The sequence below is a fragment of the Halichoerus grypus genome, chromosome 12 (assembly GCF_964656455.1).
Source record: "Halichoerus grypus chromosome 12, mHalGry1.hap1.1, whole genome shotgun sequence".
NCBI classification, from domain to species: domain Eukaryota; kingdom Metazoa; phylum Chordata; class Mammalia; order Carnivora; family Phocidae; genus Halichoerus; species Halichoerus grypus.
Window position 1 is genome coordinate 88977774 of NC_135723.1, and position 19819 is coordinate 88997592.

General features: G+C 35.1%; 1 protein-coding gene across 6 annotated transcripts in view; it reads right to left on the minus strand.

Moving 5' to 3' along the window:
* Window positions 1-19819, minus strand: part of CNOT4 (CCR4-NOT transcription complex subunit 4) — a 144973-nt gene that overhangs the window by 18092 nt on the left and 107062 nt on the right. For 4 of the 6 annotated variants that reach the window (XM_036100586.2, XM_036100570.2, XM_036100576.2 and 1 more), the window contains exons 8-10: window positions 19026-19083; window positions 15971-16220; window positions 14207-14704 (exon numbers count right to left, since the gene is read on the minus strand). In XM_036100586.2, coding sequence (XP_035956479.1) covers window positions 14207-14704; window positions 15971-16220; window positions 19026-19083 — 806 coding nt within the window. Of the gene's footprint in view, window positions 1-1573; window positions 9235-14206; window positions 14705-15970; window positions 16221-19025; window positions 19084-19819 lie in introns of those variants that run through there. The other 2 variants (XM_036100608.2, XM_036100598.2) reach the window with 1 other exon arrangement.

Consider the following 19819-nt stretch of genomic DNA (forward strand, 5'->3'; position numbering starts at 1 on the left):
CTGACTGTGCCAAAACTCAAGATACGTGACATCTCTCTGGTCTGGGGCAGGCCACAGCTACTTTAATTAATGAACGGTTTAGCAGTAAAAAGAAACATCTGATGGCAAATCTTACCCTAAATTGGGACTTAGGGCGGATGCCTGTTAGGGCATGTATATCAGTAATCCATATTTATAAGTTTTAATTAAAACTCATTTTTTAACATAAGTGAAACAATGGTATGTAGCCCAACATTCTGCTTAAAGCCAATGATAGACTTCCTACTTTGGTTGATGAATTCATAACCCTGGGCCTCGTTTACCTTTAGCTGGATACTCAATTTATAGATGTAATACAGGAAAAAATAAACAGGGTATCGGTCTTCTTACAAATGCCAACATAGAAAATGACAACACTTAAAAAACAACCCAGTAATGTTCCAGATCACTATATTCTGCTCCGTAGACACATGATTTCAGTATGCAAGACTGATAACAGAGTGTAAATGTTAGCACAGTCCTTGGGATAAGATCTCACCATATAAGGAAACAGCACTAGGCTACAAAAGTTGATTGCAGTCAGCTTTCCTGCATTTCTTCTTGGAGATGGTGATGGTATTATCATCTTTAAGTCCTTGTGGAGCTTTCCCTCTGTTTCAATATGCTGAAAACAACAACCTCCTTGATTGAAACATTATCAGCAGATATGCTATTGTTTTACATGGTGTAGCATATAGCAGTTCTTCAAGATGAGTCTGAGATGACAGCTTTAGTGTGAGTGTAGTACATCTTGGTGCCATTACTATAAGTTTTTTTTTTTCATTCTGTAATATTAGAGATGTCACCAGTCTAGTGATCATGCATGCTGCTCCTTAAATGCTCTTTGGTACTGCAGAAAAATCCTGGGTAAATTTAATTCCACCTCTGTTTTAATCTTTATTTTAATTCTGACATTGGTAGTTTAAGTCTACCTTATGAGTACCTGCTAGGTTACACCCCCCTCCACCCGTCACTAATGTTACTCCAAGATCACTGGGTCACATTTAAAACCAGTTTCCACAACTTACAGGATCTGTGATAACAGTCGTCAGTAGATGGACACTTTGAAAGCCTTCGATTCATTATTTGCACTGACATTCACAGTTGAAAGCCCTTGACTTGCAAGAACTACTATAATAATCAAACTGTAAGACACAACAAAGTTTACAGAAGAGATATATTCTGAATCTTGAAGTTTTCTTCTCCTTGAGTTACATGTATGAAGGCAAATTCAGATGGTGAGGGCTAAGAGAACTTTAAATTATTGTTAGAATGTGATTATGGGCAAATCACAATCCTTCTGAGCCTTGTTTATTATTATCATTATTATTACTTGGTCTTTAAAGGGTAGATTGTTAAAGAGTATGTCCAGATTTCAAAGCTCTGAAATTTATTCTAATAGAAGTTTTCTTATTATCCCTTCCTTAGGTTTTCCCAAACATGGGATGGGTATGCTTACCAGTGAGACTGAAATCTCATGAGAAAAAGCTATGAAAATATTTGTTCAGATAAAATATGGCCAGGGGTGAGAAAGGCATCAGTATTATAGCCTTGCTGCGTTTAAATAGGGTCTTTATTTCTTTAAAAAAATTTTAGAAACAGACTATAAATGCATCATTTATCCTGAACATATGAATTAAGCAGAACATAGCAGGAATAAATACATGAAACGTCACAGAAAAATGGCCAGAGGCTTTTTCCTCTGCTACATTCACTAAGTGGAGAATTTAAATGAAAATTATTAAGTATAAACAACACACGTGCACACACACATTCACCCTCACACCCACGGAGAGCGCTGCACTTATAGTATACCTCTGCTAAGCAAACCTTTTCTTACATGATGCTAATCAAATGTCACAAAGACAGAAATTATTATTATTGCTATTTCAAAACTATTCACATGGTTGTTTCATCAAACATTTTTACCTACTCAGGAATACATGTATCCTAAAGCTTTTTTACCTATAGCTCCTTGCCTTCCTCCCTTTTATAAAGGGCGGTATATAAAAGTTGCTTCACCCACAATCTTAAGTAGTATTGTTGTCAAGAAGTATGGAATATCTGAAGGTTTAATATTTGCCTTTCAACCTACAGGGTAAAACACCGAGTCCAGGTGCACACAGCCCCAACAAAGGATAAGCCAAAATTCTCACAGCTGGAGTGGGTTATTTATTTTGCTCTTGTAACAGTGATATAATTAAAGAACAGTACTAGACCACTGGATTGTACACTTTAGTTATTTGTATGTTGTGTGAATTTCACTTCTATTTAACAAAAAAAGGTACTGGGTGCTTTAGAAGCTTTATACATTTTATGGGCGGGGGGAGGGGGGGTTTGTAGTGTTGCTTTGTAATAGAGCACAATAGTGGGTCTGAGTACCAAACAGGAGCTGAACAACAAAACTGTTGTAAGCACGGTACCTTCCTGGGTCAGTTGGGAGCTTCCAGGAACCCTTAGAATAATCGCACATGTGAAGTGGACTAAGAAAAAAGTAAAGTCAATAGCTGCCGTAGGAAGCATGGTCTGAAGGAACCTGGACAGAATGGATTGGTTCTTTCAGTACAACAACTTCCATCTGTTTCATGGAACTTCTAGGTACTTCAGTTCAATTCTCAAGCAACTTAGATTGCTTAGGCTTTCCTTCAGTTCTAGGTACCTAACAGGTATAAACTAGATTTTTGTGTAACTCAAACCCAGGATAGACTCTCTGAAACGTTATAGAACAGAATAGATTCTCTTAATGAATCTTGAATTCTCAAGAGTGATTCTTTGGAAAAAGCTCCTGACTAAGGAAGCTGGTATTAAAGGCTGGTACGCCCAGCAATATATGGCAGCAAATCACAGGGCAGAAAGGAGATCGAAGGAGCAGTGGCTTCTCGATCCATCAGCATGGTTTCACAAACAGTATTCTTGAGCAATGACTTGTACTTTGAAGTATTATCGCTTTTAAATGTCATAGTTGATACATCAGCTGAGATATATGGATCAAGTCCAGTGAGTTTAAAAAATACGTTAATGTCAGTAAATTAAAAATGCTTCCAAACTAGGCATATTTGCTATTAACTGAATAAAGAAAAAAAAATGTAGATCTCCATCCCTGTTTCACTTTATCTTCAGCAATTTTCCCTAGAGGTCACATCTAAGTATATAAAATGTAAGAATAGATTAGTTCAATAACTTGTAGGTTTATATGTATCTATTCACATGGCACATTCTCTTTAGGGACAAACTGTCAAAATATTTTTATAACCTGTTATAATAAAATTCTGAATTTCTCTCTCTCCTACTCTTCACCAATCTACTACTTTTAATTCCAATGTGCTATATAAATAAAACAGAATGACCCAGTACAACTAAGTAAGAAGAGTTGGTTCTTTTCAATTTGTATGTGTGCTTGGAAGAAACTAGCTCATATTTGTAATATGGGCTCTTCAACTACCAGACCTACTGCCTCTAAACCTTCCACATCATAAATAACATGTTCACCATCCCTCACACTCACTGGGCTTACCTACACCTGTCCAGTTTCATCCCTGGTTCTTCCCAAGCCTTCCCCTGCACTGTGCTTCCTGTGCTGAGGAAGGAATGTTTATCCCACAGGGGAAGTTTTCCTTTGGGTCATCAACTTAAAAAACCTGACCCAGGATTCCCCAAGCAGTATCATGCTTTCTACAATTCTCTTTCATGCAGTCTGCTTTCTTACTCTCAAGAAATGGCTGGAAGGTAAGTGAGTAGAGAAGTTTATGAAAGCTAACTGCCTTTCCAACCCCCAGCTCTGATGTTAGACATTTATATACCATCCTTTCTCTGGTTCTCATTCATCATTCAGCACTGAACCGTCATCATGCTGACCAGTCTCCTAATCTGTCATTCCCTTAACAACACTATACCTGTTCTTTGACTTCACCAAAACCTAAAGTCACTGACCTCCCTTCAACACACTCACACCATTGGTTCTTTCCTGCCTTAGTGGACTCTTCTTGACCACAAGATTAGGTATTTCAATGTTGTCTTCTTGAATATCTTTGTATCCCTTTCTTTTTCACCTTCTAACCAAACTCTCAATATTTGCTTTGTCTATCCTTGATGCTTTGTTCAGAACCAGAGAAACACATACAAAACCATACATATTTGGATTCTGAAAGTTTTTAATTTGATCTTTATCTTTACCCAGCAATTCTTGAATTTCTTTCTGATGTACTTCTAGGCTTATTCTCACAGGTTTATTTAATCACCTTTCTTTACTGAGTCCCAACTCCACTCTTCACCCCCATTCTCACACAATATGCATTCGATAATAACTGATATGAGTCCCTTCCTGTGTTCTCATTTTCTCTAATCTCACCTTCTCTTTCCTAGATTTTCTGGTTGTCCTTACAAAGAACAATGCCCTCTTCTCTAAAGCTAAGTCCATAACCTCATCTCAGGAGCTTATCTCCTCCCAGCACTAGAGAAATCTGCTACCCTACTGGATTAGTCTGCCTTCTCTTTAGCACTGTCCATGTCTTCTTTTCAAATAGCTCTATATGTTCTGCTTTTAAATATTTAAATATCCACCTTACCTTAAAGCAATGCATTCTAAGATCTACCACCCTTCTGGTAAGCATCTTGTCTTTCTCTTTCCCTTAAGGGCCAAATGTCTTAAGTAAGTAATCAATGGTTGCTGCATCCATATCCTTGACTTTTCCTCTGAATCCTAGGAATCTGGTTTCCATCTGTACCTTTATGAAAGTTACATTTTTAAAGTTCACCAGACACCTAGGCCTTTTCTTAGATCTCATGTTTTCTGGCTTCTAATTCATAATTTCTTCTCCGTTCCTACTATTACTGTTCTAATCCAGGCCATCTTATTTGTACTGCCCAGCAATATACATACTGAAAACTGTTTTCTAAGTAGTCCTAATTTCAAGCAAACACCACCAAATTAATCTTTTTAAAATGCTACAATCAAGTTACATCTTCAGCAAAGAACCTAGAGTTCTCTATCACTGACCACATCCATTATCAAGACTAAACTATCCTTCCCAGTTTTTAAGGCTTTTGCACACTAATTCCACCTTTCTGTATGATCTATATACCTCAAACTAGTCCATCTTCTTACTGTCCTTCTCTCCTAATCACTAGAGACCACTGCAATCTCTGTCTCTGGTTCTTTGTTCAGTCTGTTCCCTTTATTCTATTTCCCCCTTATATCATTTAAATTTCAGCCATCCTTCCAAAAAGCCCCAGACTTTATGAAGCCTCTCCCTGACCCAGCTTACATTAGCTTTCTTAATTCCCATTTTCACTTTTTTATCAGCATAGTGTTTGATTAGTTCGCTAAACATTTCATGTGTAAATACCTGCATATATTACTGCCATTTACTCGGCACAAGGAGACAATACAGTAGGTACTCATTCAGATAAAAAAGGTTGAGAGGAGAAAGATATAGCACTAAGGGCAGAAAGACTAGCTTGACACTGGATAACTGACTTTGGTCCATATTTTATAGGAAAAGACATATATATCATTGTTTTGGGTTATCACCTCTTTATAAGATAATCTTTTAAAAATGTTATTGTGTTTTTAATTGTATGATATCCATCTCTTAAAGCCAATTAAGCAAATTTGGGAAAACTTCAAGATCAAATAAACAAAAATCTAAAACCTTATAACTCAACAGGATAAAACATCCCCCAGTTCTTAATGTATGCACAAATAACACAATGGTTGTCATTTTGTAAGATTTCTATGCACCCGCAATTCATTCCTTTTTCTTGGCTTTCTGAAGCAATGCCTCTGTGGGAGTAGCTCCCTTACGGACCTGTGTCACAGCAGAAGCTCTGGCAATCCTGAAGGTGCTTGGAACACCGTACAAATAGGAGCAATGTCAGTAAAAAATGTGCACAGACAATGCATTCAAGTGTTTCCTTGGAAAGAACACATATATAGAAAGCTCTATTTAACACCCAGAACACTAAGAGAGACATAAGCATACACACGCGACTAAGATACTTAAGTCAGAATTGTGAATGTATGTCTTCCCTATTAAGATTTTTTTTCACTCCCTCCAAATTATCATATATTTTAAAGTTTCGGGTATTAATATTTAATACCCTATGTTAGCGCCACTGTCAGAGCGATGAATAATAAAATGAGTCTAGACCACTATGGAGGTACTTGTTAAAATACATTAAGTGCTGACCCTACAGAAACAATTTGAAATAAAACTGTCATGAGACTGTTATCCTTGATGATAGGATCTATGCTTTATTCAACCCTCAAGACCTAACTAAAGGTCACTATACAGAATAGGCACTCAAATATTTGACTAATATTTTGTTGTAATAAGGGGAGAGTATATAAAAGCACCACCTGGAAAAACAAAATGTGACAGTAGAATGAAAAGGAAAATATTATTAACCAGAAAATATTTTCTAATGGAATCTTAAGAAAATAAAAAGAGGCACTTGACATTCATCATGACTTAAATCATTCACTCCAGGTCTCTATTTCCTACAGTGGCACTAAAGCCATTTCAGGGTAGCAGTTCTTAACTTCTCTTCCGGGGGTGGGAGGTGGAGTGGGGTGTCACCAAGCCCTTCATAAATTTAGTAACTATTGATTTTCTCCCCAGAAAAAAGCAGACAGCTATACATACCTACAAACTCGTAACTTCCCTAGTACATCCAAAGGGTTCTGAACTCTGGCATTTACAATTAGGATGTAAAAGCATAAAAAGCTTCCCTTGTGCATGACACATTCATCATGCAGGAATTTAACAAAAACTAATCTGAAGCTTTTTAGAATTTTTCATTCTTTACCATCATTAGGCTTCACCAACTTACTTGCTATGTGAAGCAGTACTTTCTTTTATGTGTTGTGTAATTTCTTCTGTGCTTTAATATAATTAATTACCACTATGATTTCAAGACTTCACTTTTTAAAAACACCACTCTATATGAAATATTAGGTAAGCAAAATGGTGAGGCTTATTATTCTAGGCTCAAAATTACGAAGTTAAAGGATAATCTTTAGCTTTTCAATGTGAAAATAATTAAGTTGAAGCCTAAGTGCCCAAGACGCATTTTCCTGATGTATGGTGTGTGTCAAAAGTGTGAAGGATGGAGAAGCAGGCAGGGAGAGAGTTTTGGATTCTAGCAAGTCTAGACAAACTACCTGACAGTTTTTTTGGCCTTGGCTAGAAAGGAGAAAGGAGACAGAAAGCAACCACAGGAAAGAAGCCTTGTATAACAGGTGTATCTCTCTCTCAACACAGAGAAGTAAAGTAAATGGGAGGAACCATTTGTCTTGGTAAAAAGATCCAGGTGATGAAAGGCTTGCACTGATGGATGGAGAAAGCTATGTACTAGTAAGCTTCATTACGGGAAGCCCAAAGCCTAGGAACCTTAGCACCACAGGAGACATTAAGTGGATGTCTTAGCCTCTTACAGCAAAAATGTAACCATAATTAACCTATGATAAAAGGTTTCTGGCTAATAAGTCTACAGTATTTTACTTGTATTTTCTTAATTTCTTGTAATGCTGCCCTACAGTCACTTTTGAATAGAAATTAGAGATTGTCACTTATGCAGAATCTTACAAAAATAATTTAAATGGCTAGTTAGCTGTTTCTACACACCTCAGTTAACCAAATCAAAGGGTATCTAAGAATAGATTTTAGTTTACCCACTATACCTGAGGACAAAGCCATTTCATTTGCTGTATTATATAGCTAACAGAAAATAACCAGACTTCATATAGAGAGGTAACCTCGAAAACTCCAACATGATATTAAGTAACACTAATAATGTGTTTTTAAATAATAATTATTATTTTAAAATCCTTAGGCTTTCTTTCTTGGTATTCACGTTACTCTTTTAATATTTTTAACAAATAAAGGCATATCTTTTATCACAATTGTTTCTTGAAAACGTAAAGAGAAGAGCTGACTTTCCCCGTTCTTTCCAGATGCTTAATTTAGGCAGAATATGGTCATGTTTTCTGAATTAGCTTTTGTCCACTGCTCAGAATTGAATTCAGTTTTTTTTCTTTCATTATCAGCTTTAAAACTATTTCAAAAAATTGTGTATTATCCAAAAACATCACTTCATATTATGTCCTAATTAAGTACTTCACTATCCTCTGTGATCAAAATTATCTACGACATCTTACATGGCCTCATTTTAGAGGATCCCCAATCTCTTCTCCTCCACCTTAGTCTCATTCTGGCCAGGTACTTGTAATATAGCTTTATTATCACATTTCATTATTAAACAACGAAGTTTCCAAACAGATATCTCACAGAACTACTGTTTGTTCAATAAAAATGTTACACTACTATGGTTGCTTCTCACATACAATGTTTACCCCATATTCAAGTTTCTGATGAATCAACTGTAAGTTGAAATTCTGTTTCTGAGGCATTTCCTGGTATACTAGGCAGTGCATTAGAAAAGAGATATTGCATTTAGTCTATAATAATTAACCTTCTATATATAATTAACAACCATTCAAAAAGAAAGTGCAAATGTGCAAATGAGAGACAACAAAAACAGTTTCTAAACATGTAATGCATTAATATAGGCTATAAATCCATACAACTAAAAATAATTGCTGACAACATCCTTCTGAGCATTAAACAACACCACCAATTTTGTTTTATATGTTTTCTTTCTTCTCAAGTATTCAAAGAAATGCAATAGACATTATCTTAATTTTCAATTTTTTCATGAGTATATTAGGATATTACCATTTTTTTTTTCACAAATCAGAAAACAAGGAACTACCATTATCTTTGCATAATTTCAGTTATAGAGCCAAAATAAGAACAATTCTAGCTAATCTCATCTGGGATCTTAATTAGTACTACAAGTTTATTTGTGTGAGTTAAAAATAGTATCACTCATGAGAAACAATGCCAAAATTATTATGCTAATAAATCGTGTTAAAGGCCTAATGAAGAAATACTTTAGCAACTATGAGGTAACACACTAGTTGTAGGCATGAGGAACGTTTATATTGGCTCTTTTGGGTGTATACATTAAATGCGAAATCAGAAAGGAATCATGCAAAAATCCGGTTGCCCATGCAAGCACCCCAGAGTCTAATCCTCTCCTCTCAGTTCTGTTGTCAGGCCACAGTAGTGTGGAGACTTGTAGGCTGCTGTCCTTGTTGTAATGAATGGGAAGAGGCTGACAGTGGCATGGTCGAAACCTTCACCTCTTCTTCCCCTGTGGAAAAGTCAGTCATGGTCTAGTTATGGGTGACTAGATTTGTTAACAGTCCCTTTAAAAATGATTTCAATATTTGGAATATGATACATATATAAAATACATGCTTAATGGCTGGAATCTGGGTGTGAAACAAGACATGAATTTTAAAATATAAACTTATCAAGTACCTAGAAAGTAGTTACACTATAAACACACCCTTCAATTTAATACTATGTCAGATATAAGAACAAATATAATAGATTTAGGATTATAAATAGACAAAAAGGAAAAAAAAAAAAAAGACCAGGAAAGCCATTCTTTTCCAAGCCAATTGGACCCCTTTTAAATTCAGATACTCCTCCTAACAGTATTTTGTGAAAAAAATTAAAAATAAGTTCACAGATGTGAAAACATGTTTTTAAAAGGAAAAATGACAAATCCATGTTTTAGAGGTAGAAATTATGTTTATAAAAAATAAACAAAAAGATATAAATATTAATTCAGCAAATTATCATATAGCATCTGAAAATTCACTGTGTACTTCTGAAGGAATTAGAAAAGAACAAAATGCTAACAATACAACGATCCAATTGACTGAAAGCGAGATGACTACTTCTAGGTCAGAGAACTATACACAAAATGAGATCAGTTCTCCTAATTATAATTGATAATTACTGGACTGCAAGTGACTTGTTTCACACATGACTCAAAATCCAATCAAGTCACTGTTAAAATAGCTAATTCAGTAATAAAATTTAAAGAAAAATGTCCTCTCACAAGTAAAATTTGAATAAACAAAAACATGAAAAAAATCCAATCCTAAACAGTTTCAAGTATTTCTCTAAGTATATCTTAAAACAACAATGCTTACAGACTGAGACTTACTATTTTTTGTTTTCCAAACAATTTTTAGCATTATGGAATAAAAACATCTTGGCAGAGAGTTCTTTGAAAAACAAATCTGCAAAATTACATTTGGAAATACTTAACTGACAAATTTAACTGACAACATGAAGAAAGACTCAGCCTTTAGAACAGGTTATTTCATAATTTTTCAGTAAATTGGCCAAGATTCAATAAACTCCAAGTACACAGCAAGGAGGCTGTGTAGAGGAAATCTTAGAGTTCTTGGTGAGAACATGGTACTAATAAGGACCACATAAGAGATGAAATTTTATCAAGTTGATAAACTTCATTCTATTTTGTAGCTATAGGCCATATCCCTGAGCTTGGCCAACTGTCTCATTAATAGATACTGTTGATAAAAAGGGACCTGCAAGTGTGTGAGAGCAACAATCAATTACTATGGGAAGAAAGCCAAGTTAAAGCACATGCCAGTGATCTTCATTTGTGAAGGTGAACATCAATGTTGTAGTGGAAAAACATTTCAGTTTGAATGTGGGATCTGGGTACTTGTCCTAATTCTACTACTAATTGAATGTTTGACCTTTAACAAATTATTTAACCTTTCTGGAACACAGCTTTGCTTTTTCTAAAAGAAGGAGTTGAACAAGGTAAGTCACTTTTTAGGAAAAGTCACTTCTTAAACAAAAGCACATGGTTCCAATAGCAAAAGAGATCTGAATGGACCTACTATAACTGTCCACCAATCAAAGTTTTTCCCCAAGAATATTTATTTCAAAAATCCTTCTAGGCTTAGCAAACTGGATGTGCAGCCAAGAAAATGCTGCTAAAAAGATTTTACCTAATTAAGAAAATAATGAATTTTAAACAACAAAAAAAAAGTTTTCATGTAGGCATAAGAAATGGAAGCTGCATTTCTGTCAAACCCCTGGCAACTGTCCTTCCCATGATAGGTTTCAGATATATCAATTTTTAATAATTTAACTGAAACAAACCAAAACTAAAAATTTAAATACAAATATATAATAAATATAGACATGGTATCTGTAGGATATATAGGTGACTGACACCTGAGTATTTGCTCCTAAAGGTCAGGGACCCTGTTTTGCTCTACATATCTAAAGAATAAATTAATAATACGTGCCTTTTCCAGTGTTGAATATTGTCTAAGCATATCTTAAAGTGGCAGGTATCAGAGAAACAGTAGGTACTCTCCATTATGAAGACTTCACGAACAGCTACCCTGGTAAGATACCATGATATTCACTGCAGGATACAAAGTTGAACCTATTTCAATAGTTCAACTCAAGCACAACTGATTTACAACTAGGGGTGGGGGAGGCAGATATTGCCTAGGTATTAAATTGCTTCAAATTAGACACAGTTAAAATGTACATCGTTTTCCAGAATTCCACTTTCTGTCATTTCTAATTGTTACTGAAAATCCTAAATGATCTGGCTATAATTATACAACTATTCTGTTTTGAGGTCTAGCACATTCATCTTCCTGAGATATTTGCCAAATATTTATAGGACATGAGAGTATTCTGTGTAACTCTTAATAACAATTTTAAATATTTTTTTCATTAAAACTAAAATTTCTCTTGTCATCAGAGACTTAAAAATAATCTAATAATAAGCTTAATCATAAGTCACCATTTAAATACCAAACAAGTATGCATAGTCAAAAACTGAAAATCTGAAATAACAAACTCTCCCGACCTCCCACAAAATACAACAATGATTCAGAACCTACAAGTTGGTGACTTCATTCTTAGAATTTCTGGGAAAAAAAAGTATTTTATGCTCTATGGTTGAGTATATGTTAAAAAGAAAACCCACAAAGATAAGACCATAATTTAATGCCACATTTTTTTCAGAAAGTATCTAGTTTAGATGAAGATTTCAAATGACTAACATGAGGACAACTACACTCACAAATCAGTAATTATTCATTACCACTGTGGCATTTTCACAATATATACTGGCTTGAAATATTTGGGTTAAAATTATTCTTTTTGTGCTAATGGACAATATGGTAACTGTGAAATCAGAAGAACAGATAACTTACTGAAGATAGTCACGTAATAAGTCAAATAAAAGCATACGATGAAGACAGCTAAGAACTGGAGTCCCACAAAGGCACCCTTCTTCCTATCATATCAACTCCACACTGTGCGGCCTCACTGTCAGAGCTCCCCATGTTCTTGTCCATTCTATTTATACAATACATAAGCACCTCCCATTACTGAAGGCAGTTCTATTGCCTCTTAATGAAATGACATACTAATTCCTGCCTCCACGCCTTTATTCAGGAGTTCCCATCAGTATAAAAGGTCTTTCTCTTTTTCCCACTAACCCAATTCCAAGATACCATAGTACAGATCAATTCCTATTTCTTCAGTGAAGCCTCCCCAACAATTATAGGCTCAAATGAGATCTCTCAGATTCCAGTTATCATATAGTTACCACTCTCATACATAATATTAAATTTATTTCTTCAACTACACTGCAAAATACCTGGAAATAATATCCATATTTTAGAGTTCTTTTACATTACCCACATGGCCTAGTTCATTACTGGGCAAACAGGAACCCAAATATTCACTATAACTGGTTTAATATTTTACTTTTAAATGTTTAGGATATTTAGGGGAACTTAACTTTAACTCTTAATGTTATAATCAGTTATAAGATACACTATTAGTCATTAAAATGCCACATTTCTAAATGATTAAAGCAAAACAAAACAAAATTACACTCTAATATGCTGTCTTGAATGGAAGAAAAAAACACAGTATCAGGAACTGAGTACTTAAGTGTTTCACAAGTGAGTATCACGTAGAAGGAGAAGATTGAAAAATGTCACTCTGAATTACCTACTAACTACCATAATCAAATGAACGAATATCATGAGTCCCACTGATATACAAACCAATACATTGGTGTATCATGCTTATGTAAATTAACTTCACTGTATCAACTGTTAAATTCACTATATCAAAAGTCACAAACCATATTCTCTTAACCCATCTACTTGTCTTGAAAATGAAATGGCCAAAGAGCCACAGAAGTCTGATGGATCTCTTCAAATTCACCTATCAACCTGGCTAAAAACAAGAGAACAAACGACTTGCTGGTAACAGCACATTATTACAGTAAGACTGTGCCATGCCATATCTTAAAGGCCATGACAAGGGATAACAATAAATTTTACGAATTATGTAATACAGTGAGGGACGATTCTATCCTACTTGAGAGAATCAGGAGAGGAACAAACTCTCTCTTTTACCAGTCATCTCTAAAGCCCAAATTAAGTAAATTAAAAAAAAAAAACAAACTACTAATAAGAAGGATTCCTTTAGATATAGAAGTCACTTGACCTAATAAATGTTATATGGGACCTTAAAACCCCAAAGTTCTGAAACCTTCAAGGGTAGCAGTACAAAACCAGAAGTATTCTGGTATCACTTATGAGGAACCTAGTATTTTCCCCAGAAATAAAAACATGACAGACCAAAAGGGAAAGTATCTCTCCTTGAACAACTGCTTTTTCACAGAAAGTATACACATATGTCTGTGAAACATTAATAATCAGAGTTCTCAAATATTAAGTACTTTATTAACATAGAGCACAGTTTGTGTGTGTGTTTGCACGTGTGTATCAGTCAAAATAAGTAACTGCCAAAAGTAGTTAGAGAGTGGCTTCATCCCTCATGCTCTCACTAATTACCATTTCAAAAATTTTTTTTGAATCAGTTTACTTTTAGAATGTATAATCGGAATTTGTACCATGGTGTTGGACTTTCCAGCACCATAATTTCAGAGCACATTTTTTCTTTTTTTTTGTGCATTTATATTCCACATGAAAGTTTGGTAACTACCCTGTTAAATAAAATGCTTCCAAGTTATAACTAGGTATAATACTCCACCATCCTTATAAAGCTCAATATTACAAGGCATCCATCCAATTAAAAATTTTTAAATTATGATAAGGACTTTTTTTCCCCATAGAAATTTCCAAGAATAATAAGTATTCTGTTATTCAAAAATTCCCACCCTACCCACCCAACAACCTGAAGGCATGAGTTATTCACAAGTTCTCAAAGGCTATAAATGAACCTACCTGCTATAGGGATCCCTCCCAGACCTGTGTTGTGCTGTGGCGGGAGATTCAAGTCCAAGAAATTACTATTTGAGGTGGGGTTTGCTGTGTGGTTCAAGTGCATGATGCTATTGCGTGGAAAGGCCATCCAAGGATAGCGGGCTGCCTGGCCTGGAAAACTGAATGAATTATAAACTGCTCGGTGCTGCTGAAATTGAGGGAACCTCTGTGGCAAGACTGAAAAGGTACTATTGAGAGAGTTGGCATTTGTCGGTGCAGCAGGATGCAGGAATCCAGAGCCCGGACCTTTGGCCATTGTAGTGTGTGAAGAGGAGTTCTGAAGAGATGTGGGCGAAAGGGAAGGCTGGTCTTGGACTGACAGTTCCTTTTCAATCAGGTCTGCTAAGGCTTTTCGAGTGACATCAAAGGGATCAAAACCCAAGTCATCCTCTGGTTGTTTAGAAGAACCAAAGCCAAATGCTGCTTGCCAGTCTGTAGAGGATGATACTGGGATTGTTTCTGTTGGGAAGACAATTAGTGATAAATTTAAAATACATAGCTCACTTATGTATTTAACGAGTATGCACACTAGTGAAAGTTAAACATCATAAGATAAAGGCAAATATATCCAAAATCTGTATGATTTCTTAGCACATTAAGATTATAATATTATAAAAGGTCTCATATACTTCTAGCAATGATTTCATCTTAAGTTACCAACTTCAAAAACTGAATGATATAGACTGATTTTGGTAATCAAAGAAAACAAAGTACTTGAAACCCAAATTACACCTTTAGCTATTCATAACCAAAACCTGGAGAAAGTCATTTCAATGAAATAAGGTAATAAATATGATGTAACAGAATTCACTTAGTAAAGTTTATTTTTTTTAAATTTTTATGTTATTATGTTATGTTAATCACCATACATTACATGATCAGTTTTTGATGTAGTGTTCCATGATTCATTGTTTGCGTATAACACCCAGTGCTCCATTCAATACGTGCCCTCTTTAATACCCATTACCAGGCTAACCCATCCCCCCACCCCCTCCCCTCTAGAGCCCTCAGTTTGTTTCTCAGAGTCCATAGTCTCTCATGGTTCGTCTCCCCCTCCGATTTCCCCCCTTCATTTTTCCCTTCCTACTATCTTCTTTTTTGTTTTTTAACATGTATTATTTGTTTCAGAGGTTTATTTTTTTAAATATATTTATCAAAGACAAAGTGTAAGTAATTTTGAATATATGCTTTATATAATCTAGGAAAAAATAATGTAACAATGAAAAAATATCTACTTAAACTTTATGTATTTTTTAAAACTGTCTGCTCCGATAATAGGTACTATATTTTCAATATTAATTTTATGCCATCCTTCACATTAATAAGAAAACTTACAATGAATAAAAATGAAAATGGCTCGAAATGCCAAAATATAGCTTCCAATATTAACTAACATACCTCTTCGTCAGCTGGAGAAAAAAAAATCTTAAATTTAACTATATAAACACAAATACGATTAAAAATGTAAGCCCTTAAAAATTCTTAGAAGAATAAGCATTTTATTATCAGAAAAATGATCTAACCCTTGATTTCTGGAGAAATCTGTTAACACATTAAGTCCTAAGTCATACAGCTACTTATCTAACCATCCTACTCCATGCCCTTTAAATGTTTACAATTTTATGAAAAAGGGAGTGGGGGTGCTTAAAGGGGTAAAAACACATTAAGCAAGGTCTCATTTCAGCCTGAGTAATGTTATTAACATGCAGTAGTATTGTTGTATACCTGATGTGAAGAGACTCTGTGGCTCTGGTGCTGTAGGCCAGTCACTGGATGTCTGTGGGGAGCTGGGGAAAGGAGGAAGCCCACTTGGGATCGGGTTGGGATGGCGAAAGTTATCTGAGAATAACGACTGTGACTCAGTTACTGCCCCTTCAAAAGGAGACCGTGCACTGTGATTGGATGAACTGATGGGGATGACTGGATTGGATTTTGATAAACCAGGTGGTGGTGAAGGCGTATCACTGTTAGATATCTAAATAAAATAGGAAAAGAAAAGAATAATCAATAGAAGTTTATACACTTTAATAAGCCGCCATCAGAAAGGCTTGCAACAAAAGGCATTAGAACAGTGGTCTTGAAACTGGGGTGCTTAAACACTTCTTTATGAGAACATGAATTTTTAAAAAATCCATCAATTACATATGTACTCTTTTCTAAAACTGATTCCTTCTTGAAAAGACTAAGCCAGTCTCCTCTCCTTTCAGAACCTATCTTCTCTCACTTTACGAACTATTGCTCACTCCTTGGGATCTAACTATAGTAATTTGACCAAGAGTGAAAACTTTATGAGAGCAACAAAAATATTATTAGAAATATTCAGACTGGGGGCGCCTGGGTGGCTCAGTCAGCTAAGCAGCTGCCTTCGGCTCAGGTCATGATCTCAGGGTCCTGAGATCGAGCCCCGAGTCGGGCTCCCTGCTCAGTGGGGAGTCTGCTTCTCCCTCTCCCTCTGCTGCTTATCTGCTTATGCTCTCTCACTCACACTCTTTCTCCAGTAAATAAATAAAATCTTAAAAAAAAAAAAATATTCAGGTTGGTGATGAGAGTGACTAATGACTAGACTGTTTTGCAAACTAGATGATTCCCAGTACTTAAGTTTTTTTGGGTTTTTTTTTAAGATTTTATTTATTTATTTGTTAGGGGGAGAGAGAGAGTACAAGCAGGGGAAACAGCAGGCAGAGGGAGAAGAAGGTTCCCCACCGAGCAGGGAGCCCGACTCAGAGCTCGATCCCAGGACTCCAGAATTATGACCTGAGCCAAAGGCAGACGCTCAACTGACTGAGCCATCCAGGCCCCAATACTTACGCTTTAAACAAAATGGAAAGAAGATCTAATCACGTTATTTCTAAACACATCATTAAAAATAATTTTTGTAATAAATCTTTATGATTCTTAGGTATTTAACTCAGAAAGAGTTCAAAAATTTGATACTGAGATAATACTCTTTCTTCCATCCTCAGCACTGACATTTTCAAAAATGAAAACATGACTAACATTGCTGTTGAAACTTGTCTCCTTGTACCAACAGGTAATATTCATCCATGGATACATGAAAACCAATTTTATTTATTTATATATATTTTTTAAGATTTTATTTATTTATTTTAGAGAGAGAGCACACGCACTTGTGCATGAGTAGGATGGGGCAGAGGGAGAGGGAGAAGCAGACTTCCTGCTGAGCAGGGAGCCTGACACGGGCCTCAATCCCAGGACTCTGGGATCATGACCTGAGCTGAAGGCAGATGCTTAACCAACTGAGCCACCTAGGTGCCCCAATGAAAACCAATTTTAAAATAGCCCTATCCATATATCATTAAGAAATAAATTTCTAATATAGTTTTAGAGTTTGTGTTTAATAACTAATTTTTATCAAAATCTGTATTTAAGTAAGTTGCTTTGATCAAATCAAAACTATGAATAAAAATTCAGAAGAAAGAAAGTTGGGGGACGCCTGGGTGGGGCAGTCAGTTAAGCTCTGACTCTTGGTTTGGGCTCAGGTCATGATCTCAGGGTCCTGAGATTGAGCCCCACAATGGGCTCTACACTCAGGGGGGGTCTGCTTAAGTTTCTCTCTCTCTCTCTCTCTCAAGTAAGTAAATAAATCTTTAAAAAATTTTTTAAAAAGAAAGAAAACTGGCATTTAAAGCCTTCTGTCAGAAAAAAATAGTTTCTAATTGAAAATTCCCATCTATTTTTGAGAGAGGTATATGCCTGTCAAGAATAAACTATATTATATTAAGATAAAATTCTGTAACAGCAGAAGTAGAAGAATGAGTTCAAGAAGAACACGGAATGATATAAAATTTGATTGTTTACAAAAAAGTGTGTATTTTTTTAAGATGAATGACAGAGCAACAAAATATTCTGATATTCGAATCTCTTAGATACTTATTAAAAAGCAATGTAGTGCTTTTATTTAAAAATACCAATATTTATAATATCCTGAAAATTATATCCTTTACAATGATTCTTAAGTTAATATGAAAAATATCTTTAATGTTAACCTAAAACATACAAAGAATATATTGATTTTCAAGTTCTTTTATGGAACCTGAGTAAAAATTCTGGAAAAGCAGTCTTTTTTAGATCTCTAAGTTTCTCACAAACATTGTGGGGAACTGGCCATTCTTTATGGAACAGATTAGAACTATATTTTTCTGTACCAATATAAGAAGGTATACAGAAACTTATGCAGTGAAAAACTAGCACCTAGACAAGATGATACAAACCAGTATACAAAGATCAGAACCTCACTCAGTATCAATGTGGATACAACTTTGAACTATTTGGTTTATTATTTCAAAGCCCACAGGCGTTTGGGGGAAAGGGAAAACTGTTGGGGGCAAGGACACTGTGAGAAACAGAAAATTAAAGCTGACAACAAGCAACAAGGGGAGCACATAGCAGAGAAACAACTCTTAAAATCAAGAATGAAGAAGGCATGCTAGTCTGAGACCATTTTGGAGTAGGGTCAAAAAGACCAATAATATCAGTAGATTCTTAGGACACTAATATATTGCCACACAGTACAATATAACATGTGGTCATAAGGATAATTCTGAGTCATCAAGAAAGGGTTAAATTATACTCTAACACAGAATATTCTGTGGAAGAAGGGAAGACTAATTATAATAGATTTTAAAAAGATATCCACTAACAGTATTTTTAAATTGTTTCCGTATTTAAAGTATTTTCCACTACCCAGAAAATTCACTTGGATAGAATGCCATTTCAGGGAATGGAAGATGAATGAAGCGATACAGAATCAAAATCTTACCTGCTGGGAATTATCACCATTCCCTATACTGAGAGAATCTGAAGGTTTGTCAATGGGGCTGTAAAAAGAAAAAACACACCAAGTAAAATCAGAGTAAAGTCATTCTCACACAATAAAAACAAACTCCCCAAAAGCCAGAAAAATAGACATTTTATTATCTTAACATTTGTTGGTACACTATGATATAAAGATATCAGCTGAGATGTTGAGGATACAAAGAAATATAAGATCAAATCCCTACCCTTGAGCAACTTACATTCTACTTAGATTCTCCAAAAACAATGGGTGAAATAATAACTTATGAAAAAAAAAAAGGTACTGCTTAATATGAGTACTATTGTAGTAGGTCAAAAATTTAATCCATTATTCAGTTTTGTGCACATGATAAACACATTCCCCATTAAAATTCTTGACATAATACTCACCTATTTTTCCAGGTGTTTAACAGAGGGCATAAAAGTCACTCAAATGTTCTCCACAGGTTCTTAAGAGCAATACATTTCCTTTACTGCTTCAATAGCCTACTTACAACCCTAGAGAAGGCATACTTGTGTGTATAAATGCACACACACAAAACAGAAACTTTTGTGTAAACTATTTACTATTAAACAAAGACATAACACTTGATTTCCATATAGGGAAAATGCAGTACAACAGTAAAGTAACAAAGAATTGCTGACTTAACAACAAAATGAAATCTTTACAAGCATTACAACAGTGACCTAGCGAGGCATTTCCATAACTAACTGTATTTAACCTAGCACATGAATAAAAGATAAGGATCAGTACCCAAA